Source organism: Cimex lectularius, unplaced genomic scaffold (assembly GCF_000648675.2).
Source record: "Cimex lectularius strain Harlan isolate CLEC.00 unplaced genomic scaffold, Clec_2.1 scaffold404, whole genome shotgun sequence".
In the NCBI taxonomy this organism is placed as follows: domain Eukaryota; kingdom Metazoa; phylum Arthropoda; class Insecta; order Hemiptera; family Cimicidae; genus Cimex; species Cimex lectularius.
In genome coordinates this window covers 385,199-394,636 of record NW_019392941.1, presented here as the reverse complement: position 1 = coordinate 394,636, position 9,438 = coordinate 385,199, and the positions used below count along the sequence as shown (strand labels likewise).

General features: G+C 36.7%; 1 protein-coding gene across 1 annotated transcript; it reads left to right on the top strand.

Annotated features, from left to right (window-relative positions):
* The first annotated feature begins 642 nt into the window (after positions 1-642).
* LOC106666842 lies at positions 643-4,949 on the top strand. The gene is made up of 2 exons (XM_014394323.1): positions 643-668; positions 3,069-4,949. The coding sequence occupies exons 1-2, from the start codon at positions 651-653 to the stop codon at positions 3,747-3,749; spliced, it is 699 nt and encodes a 232-aa protein (XP_014249809.1). The 5' UTR covers positions 643-650; the 3' UTR covers positions 3,750-4,949.
* Positions 4,950-9,438: the final 4,489 nt, after the last annotated feature.

Genomic DNA, 9,438 nt, shown 5'->3' with positions numbered 1-9,438 from the left:
AGTATTACTACATCACAACCATTCAATTTATTATAAGTATAATTTTTTTTCGAAAGGGTTACTTTTTTCTATGTAAGTGGGATGCGTAGAGGTCATTACTGAAAGCATACCGTGTCGTATTCTATTCCTCGACGTCAATCCATCCTTGAACTGTCATTAAACTTGATACACTTGTTGGAAAAAGTAAAACTTGAACAAATTTCAAGGTGTTGCCAATCTATCAGCCCAATTCAAGGTCTGCCTTTCGGAGAGGGTTTTATTTGCTAAAGTAGTCGACAAAATTGGCTACCTTTGAACACTGCCTAGATATCAAATTAGGCGTGTCGATTCAAAAAATAAAATTTTAAACCGGAAACATAAGTTCAGTTCCAATTTTTTACCAGGTAAAAGATGTCATCTATCATGTTCATTCTCAACAATTTCAACCCCTATTCACTATCGGTATATTATTTGTTCCTGTCGATTTAAAACAAAGTATGGTATTATTTTTACTCCTGGACCCTAAAAATGGTGATTACAGGTCCTTTCAGCCGAAATCTCACGATAGTCACGGTGCGATGTCCAGCTAACAATACCCCCCCGCGTGATAATCTCTTAATCCACGGCTATAAAAACGTATTACAGACGTGCCGGAGTGAACAGTTACTTCAATGGAAACTATGTTAAAGGTAATTCGCTTCTCCACGTCTAACCTTTTCATTCTACTCTTAACATACTGCATGTTGCATGGCTGAATTGTCTTTTGTTTTCATTTTTTACTGAGAGCTAATAATTTTCGCTTGATTTGATTACATTTTTGTTGTTAGTAAGAACTCATGTTCGGATGGTTGTTGGATATGTGTAGTGTCTTGTGCCTTCATCTCAATATTCTATCTCAAGCGTTATTGTACGGAATCCATTTATACATTAAAACCAACTGACACAATTTATAGTATACAAAGTAATTATTACCATGTAATGTTTTTGCCAGTGTTGAAATTTTTAGCGACCTCATCAGATGACATAGATACCTACACTTTTTTCGATGTAGATTGAGAGTAAAATATCTCTTAGACTCATTCCTTACATACATTCCTATTTATACATGTATACGTATTGTGGGCTTCAGTTGATGCGAAACCAGATATCATTTTAAAAGATTTGTTGGAACAATTAACAAACAACAAGTGAAATTATTTGAAAGCTAATCAGTCTCGAGACTGATCACCTTTCAAATAATTTTACTGTTGTAGGATTAACCTTCGCTTGTTCAATACTATAAACTGACAATAATATGACGTTTCTTTAAAATAATTATAAAAGAACCATATTACACTAGAGTAATCGTTGAAAATTTCTTAAAAATGAGCTATTTTTGTAAGATGGCCTGGTGTGTTAGATACTTTTAAAGTATTTTAATTATTTGTTCTATTTACATTCTGCCTGTTATAAAAAGAATAATAGCCATCTGCCCGAATAGCCAAGTGATGGCAACTACTTCCAGAACCGTTTGAGATTCCTTCAAAGCCTTGTCGGACATTGGGGAAAACAACAAAATTGACCCATGTTTCGGTACTATGGTACGTTGGGCGGAGGGACAATGAGAAGACCGACAAATTGACTAAGGAATGTTCGATGGACACATAACGGCTCTGAACCCTTTATAGCATGCCAAATCGCGAAAATGTATATCCATCTGGTTTAATTCGTTTTGATTAAGTCATTGATTCATGAGACCGTACCTTAGGACAGAGGTTCGCGAAAACGATCTTCAAAGGAACATCTCAGAAACTAAACTAGAACTTGTTAGATCTCGAATAATAGTAGGACTGCTGACTGGGCACTGCAGACTCCGGTACTATATGTCTACTCGGAGAAGCAAAAAGACTGAACAAAATTTTCTAGAAAGAACAAGAAACAGCGAAAAATGTCTTCTATCTGTGCTGAGATTGAACAGCCAAGGCCTGAAGGATGTTGGAGGTGTGGGATGGGCATGGTAGAAGGCTTTAAGCCTTACGAAGATTTCTTTATAATAATGGATGTTGCCCAATAAACCAACCAAAGGCAGGCTTTTGGGAGGCCGACTGATTCTAACTTTTATCCTTTAACCTTTACTATTCACAAACAACAAATGTAATTTACAAGCTCTTCTATCTCCTACATATTGGATTCAATACACAACCCTGTTTTACCACACACTTTACCTCAAGAAACTCTGAAAGTCCTCTCACGCTCGAAGCAGAATCCAATACTCTCTCTGAAGCTCTGATATTTCTTTTCTGGATTACATTTTTTTCAATGCAGACACCGCGGGCTGGCCATAAAATTTTGGCCATCCATCATTGCTCTAATGGAAGAGTGATTGATCCACATGATATATCAGGAGAAATTATAAATGATGGGGTGAGTGTGGAGTTCGATCCTTTTTAAAAAAGATGGTTCCTACTCACATTAAAGTGTTCTAAATTAATGTGAGTAGGAACCATTTTTTTTAAAGGATTGATATATCAGGGTTCATTCTGATAATAGGATATTAGTTTTAATATATCGCAGTTAGTTAATTTATTTTCACTTATGACTTTTTTAAGACTACACTAGAGTAATAAAGAATAATTATTTTGTATGATATGTTTCCCTTAAACAGAACAGGTAGTAAACTTTTAATAAATTTATTCGATTTCGTGGTCTGATTGACCAAATAACTCCTTTCAATTAATTAAACTTTATGAAAGGTTTTGGATGAGATAAAAAAAGCAAAAAGAGAGACAATTCGAAAGGTGGGTTGAGATGGGAAGTTGGTGTCCGAGTGGATCGAAGTCACGATAACTCAAGTGGTAGAGCAACGGCGTATTTAGCCGAAGGTCGTTGGTTCGAATCCCGATCGTGACGCTGACTTTTTTTTATCTCAACCAATGCCTTTTAATAAATGTTTGTTAAGTCTAGTTTGTAACTAATGATTATAAAATAAATATAATACGAAATGAAAAATTTATTAATTAAGTACTGAGTTTACAGCATTTTTTAAGTTTAATATTTACGTTTATTATAACTAATGAACTACAGCACATTTATTTATTTTTATGTTTTAGATTGTTGGTTTCTTCGCACTTGTCGGAGGATGTTTGTCATCCGTTCCTCTCCCGGGCCCGCACCCAGGAAATGAATTTTTTCTTACAGGCCCTCCGTACCAACGTCTCCAATTTGGACCCAATTTGTACCAACCGGATTTTATGAAGCTACCTTTCGGCTTTCCCGGCCATGTCAACCCTGTAGTTTACTTTGACGAACCTCACGGCCTCAATTTTCCGTTGAACCTGCAACACTTCAGCCCTATTGAAACTCGCCCGTTCGGCCATGCTTTCCCACATCCGCTCTCAATGAACGCCCCAATGAATAGCTTTGGTTTGGAAGGCGGGCCTCTCGGATTTCCGAACTTCCATGGACACCGGTTTCCCCATCATTTGACTCAACAGGTCGGAAATGAAATGGAATACTTGCCGGAGTTGGAAAACGCAAGACGGTCAGTACGAATGCCGAGAGATTATCCGGAAGAAAGCCTTCCTTTAAGACAAAACAAGTTATCGAATAAAATTGTTTTTCTCAATTCAAAATCAAATCCATCTAGCCTAAATTTACAGAAACAGAATTTAACCATGTCACAACCTCAATTTCGAGACAGGACAAACCAAAATCTAACTAGCGACGATAGGCAATCAAGGGTCGTCGGCCAACAACTAACACAAGCAAATGACAATTCAGAAAAGAAATAGACAAAACCTATGTTTAATACTGCAAAGAGTAAAACTAGTTATTGTTATTAGTCTATTAAACAGGAATATCAAGCAAGAAGTTCTTTTGTTGTTCTGATTTAAGATTATAAATACTTTTTTTTATAAAAGTCAAAATTTAAAGAAAATGAATTTCACCAAATTAAATTATAGTAATATAAAATGAAAAGTTTGTCATTACTAATTCGAAACCTTCTAGTGAATGACAAAATTGAAAGTAATTTATTGTTAATTTTTTTATATTTATAAAAATTTATGTTTTGATTAAGTTAAATTTATATTAGAATGTTCAATAGATATTTCACCTTTCTCTAGAGTCTTGATATTTTTAGCGTGTTCAATATTTATTGCTCATTTACAAGGTAGTAATAAAGAACTAGTTTTACATGTATTTATAACTGAAATATTTTATTAAGCAACTGACACGACATGGACTATTTGTTTTTATTGAGAATTTAATACAGCATTAGTTGAAAGCTGGCAAGATGACGATTGTCTACTTTTGGAAAACGTATTTCGAAATTTTGAGGTATGAGAGAAAAACAATTGTAAAAAGGGCAAATTACCGTCAGGACCAAACGCACAGGAAATACACATATACGTGACACTACACAAGCATACAGACGAAAACGCACACACACAACAACTTACTTCTGCCAACAGCGCAGGGTTGACTATAACTCAGAAAGACGCCGACCTGAGACGATGGAACGCAAGAGACAACACTGGAAATTATCATACAAAAACACGTCTGTTTAACCCGTACAGCGGCAGATGAACCAGTGTAATCCAACACACAATTACTGATTAAACAAGTTTTTGTATGTGTAAAAGTGAGCATTTGTAAGACAGAGTTTATTTAGTATGAACAAACATTTTTTGACATTAAAACGTATAATTTGTACTTTAGGAAATACATTTTATTATATTTTTTGTTTTGTCACCTGCAAAAAATTGCAAAGCATGTACAGTTAGGTAATAACAATAATTTGTAAAATCACTTTTTATCACCATTGATCCTTACTATGTTTCCCTATCTTAGGTACTGATTTTTTATAATGTTTTTTACACAGTAGTATTTAAATATTATATTAATAATATAAAGTATCAGGTAATAAAAAATAAACATTAACATGCTTTGTTGGTTGGCTTTGTTTGACTCAATCTACTTTTTTACATACAACTTTGTAAAATAATAAATTATATTTTTAACAAAAATTTTTTATTTCAAGTATAAATAGTTGTTTTGTGCTAGTCAGCTCTAACGATTTTTCATTAGGACATTTGGTAGTTATTGTTTTCTAAGCCGAGTAAATAACGATATCTTACCCCAGGTTCAAGTTAGGCATTGTCTAAAAATCCAGATTGTGGTTAGCCCAAAGAGGAAAGTTAAGAAACAAGTAATGTGGATTATTTCCAAGTCCAACAAGGCTAATGGTCAAAGCAATCAAGAAAATGCTTTGGGACGATTTGGACCGTTGAAATTAGTCGGTCTCGTTAGCGGAATTTCGAACATCTTTGGATTTGCCAAAGGTTGGTGGAAGAGCAAGGAAGAGACGCAAGTTGCACAAGGTTCAACTACCAACCACCAAGATGAAAGAAAGTAGATCAAGCTGACACCCCGTAAAAAAATCGAATTCAATCTATTTCTGACAAAAAGTCAAAACCAATTTTCTCAAGAAGCCGCAGAGATGGGGAGTCACGACCGTTTTGTACATAATAACGTTATTAATTATGTCTTCATCGAGAAACTCAGTAAGCGATGGGATGTCTAATCATGATAACATTTTGTAATTGCGCTCCGTTTGGAAATTTTAAGGAAACTACCCGAATTGAAAAATAGGGGCCAAGGCCGACTGAAAATTAATAAGTAATCCTTTTAATTATTTAAGGCAAATAAAATCCGGGCTAACTATGATTAAAAAACATCCAGCGTTTCTCAATCTCAGTTTCTAAAGCACAACCCATAAACATCTATTTGCACAAACACGAAGTATAATTATACAGTAACTATAAAAAATCGCGAATAATATTTCAACGATAATTAACAGTTTATTCTGTAAAAAAATAGTTATTACAAGAAATTAATTTTATACGAAATAACTTAAAATTTGGGTAAGGTATCATCCGACTAAAGTAAGTCATCTCAATGAATCCAATTTCTGTTATTTACACAAATGAGCATTGAGTTAAACGTTTGAATTGAGAGAGGTAGAGAAATAATGAGAGCTAGAGGAGGAAAGAGCAAGAGGGAAATATATAGATAGATTACCAGATAGGGGATAGGGATAGGGATAAAAGAGTCGGCCACGAAGGCCTACTGCACCTCGACTTGAATAGATCTCTATTGTGCTCCCCTGTTATTTATTACTCACTGGCCAGCTTTATGTTATTAACCAGTCTCTACAGCTTTGCCAGCGGTTCCTTGATTTAGGATCTTGCTTGTGGGTTTTCTTGTCCTAGTTGCAAGAACCTGCACCGTCATAGACCTTCGCAGAAACATAAAATGTGTTCTGCGTTCTCCTCCTCTTCCTAGCAGTATCTGCACAGTGTTTCTTCTGTCTGTACTCCTATCCGGTGCATGTGCCAGAATCCTGGTTCGGTTGCGGTTGTCTTCCAGTAATTTTTTTGTAAGTTTTGCGGATGGTCCTTCCCTTCGTGTTATACCTGTGGTATTGTTCCATCAGGTTTTGGACTCATTAACGATCCATTTTAAGATGTATCCTCATTTGTGTAGGCAGTATGGTGCTGGGCCCAGAGAGTCCATGTTGGACCCTATGTCCAAGGACCCATACCAGGATCAGGTCATTAGTGTCACTAACTTACGTCAGGGTCTCCATGCATTTCCAAACGATCTTTGCCTTTGCCTCATATGAGGCTAGGGCCCTAAGTGCTGCCGTGCTGTCAGAGAAAATGACTATATTCCGGGAATGTATTTCTAGCCTTTTTATTCCTCTGGCGCATAGTTCAATTGCTATGATTTCAGACATCAGTTCGGTCTTGGGGTTCATCCCGAAGACCCCCAGCTCGCGTACCCTTGTCGGCTTTGGAGCCGTCAGTATACCAGTAGGAATTTGCCTTTAGTGGTGTTCCTTTGGCCCATTCTTCTCGTTTTGGTATCCGAACTTTGTACATTTTAGCAAAGTTGTACTTTGGAGAAGTGACATTAATTGGCATGCCTATAATGGCATCTGCCTGTATCTCCTCCCTCAGTTTCCATTGTTTATTTACATGGCTTAACCTAGAAGATGGTTGTCCATTTATGAACCTGTGGGCTGCTGCTATGGCTTCTCCTTGGATTAAGTAGTGAAGTGGTGGGAGGTTTAACAAAACTTCCAGGGCCGCAAGCTGGCGTTGTGCTCATGGCACCAGTGACACTGAGACAAGCTTGTTTTTGGGTGCCACTTAATAGCCTTATTGCTTTGGCTTGAAGAGTTTTGGTCCACCATAGCACCGACCCATATGTCAACATTGCTCTTAGTACTCAGGTGTTTGGTGGCTATATGGTCATGTTTGGGTTTAGACCCCAGTTCTTGGCTCTGCACCTACCTCAGGCAATTTTACCCCTTTGGGTAGTTTTAGTTATAGATNTATATATAAGCGACATTGATAGTGATAAATGGCGAGGAAAGATAGTAAAAGGATATATAGATAAATAAAAATAGAGAGAGAAATTGATAAGTGGATGTAAAGAGTAGATGATCATGGTAATAAGTGCAGAAGAGAGAGAAGTGGAGAAAGAAAAACTGTTGGATAGAGATAATTGGTTAGATAAGTAGATAGATTGAAAACGAGATCAAGAGAGATTGATAGATTTTTAGATCTTCCTTGCACAACAACCAATTCGGTGGGGGTAGAAGGAAAGACCCACCATCGCACCACCTGAGGAATCAAACAGCATAAAGCGTACCTTCCTCCTGAGCGTGACCATCCGAAAACTTGAGACCAACTCTCACCTCTAAAAGAACAGCCATCTCCAATTATCCACATGTTCCCGTGCGAATTGAAGCCTGGCCATTTTCTGATCTGTGGTAAGCAGAGGTACACAAGCCGTGTGCTGGGTAGAGAGGTTATACTGAGCATTCTTCTTACATTCCTGGAGGACATCGAATCATTTAGAACTCGACTTGTAACATTTCTTATCTCATTTCCTGCTGTGCTGCGTTTCCGAAGAGCCTCATGATGGATGAATCTATCGTCTCTCGTCGGTACACCTAATTCGATCCTGTCGTGGCCTTCTATTTTGAAGCCCTTTATCTTTGAAGCACGGAAGAACCCTTCCTAATCTAGAGTGATTAACACTCAGTCCCAAGGCAACTTGGTGCTGGCTGTATCCTTCCTTTAATAATGTTATGACCATGACAATGCCATACTAACTCAATGCCAGACTCGAGCTATTGAAATAGGTTTAAGAATAAGAATAATAGCAAATGAAATCAACGAAGGAAGTAGATTAACTGAAAGTGATCTTAGGAGTAGCAGAATGGAAGGGCATAATGCTAATTTTTGTGCAAATGGGATTAATCAATACAAAAGTAAACAAAGAAAGTAAAAAAAAATCATTATTTGCTGTTTATTTGGCGTACGATAGCTCCTAATTACCTGTACCAAATGGAGAAAGATAATGGATTTATTTTTAAACTAAATAAATGGAGTAGTGCTTTAAATTTATCCATCAGAGAATTTTTTGAAAATATTTGCAGTATCTAAGATATTAGTTTTGAAAAAATTTATTATTGGGCAAAGTACCATGATTGTGGAGTATGTAATTGAAGCGTTAATAGTTTATTGCTCAATAATAATACGATGTAACGACTAATGTCCTTTCTCAATAGTGAAATACGTCGAGATTAATGCAATTAAGAGCGATGGTAATGGTTGTCAACTGACTCGATATTCTCCAGAGAGGCCTCGCTTCTTTAAAACGTCACGGTTTCTCTGTTCTGTTTGAAATTAATTTTACGGCCAATAAACGTCTTTCGATCGTGGGCCCAGCTGAAAGGAAGAAAGGACGAAGCCCGGCGGTCATGCGCTTTATCCCAGCCAACCCATAAAAGGTCCTGCTTGGGCACAATGGTTAATTTCCTCGGCGAATCTCATCACCTGGTCGTGCACTGTTGCTTCTCGTCCTTGGTCGGATTTGGGCTATCCAGTTTTACCAGGTTGTTAATTGCGTCGAACACTAATAACAGGCTTGTGCAACTTAGGGGGCCCATCTACTATAAATTTACTTTTACTATAAATAACTAGGAATCTATTTTTGTTAGTCTTTTCCCTATTCATATTTAAGCAGAAATGGTTTTGCCAAATTCCATACAACAGTTAAAGTTTAATGTGTAATTTAGAATATATTTCCGTATATAATATAGAGCAAATCTATGATATATTTTCGTGTCCCTACGAATTTTAAAACTTTTTAAATCCATTAAATTTCGTGGTCCGATTGATCAAATAACATCTTTCAATTAATTAATCTTTATTTAAGGTATTGGTTAAGATAAAAAAGTCAGTGTCACCTGCGGGATTGGAACCCACGACCTTCGGCTAAATTCGCCGCTGCTCTACCACTTAAGCTATTGAGAGCAGCGGCGTATTTAGCCGAAGGTCGTGGGTTCGAATCCCACTCGTGACAATGAATTTTTTATCTCAACCTTATATCTTACATAAAGAC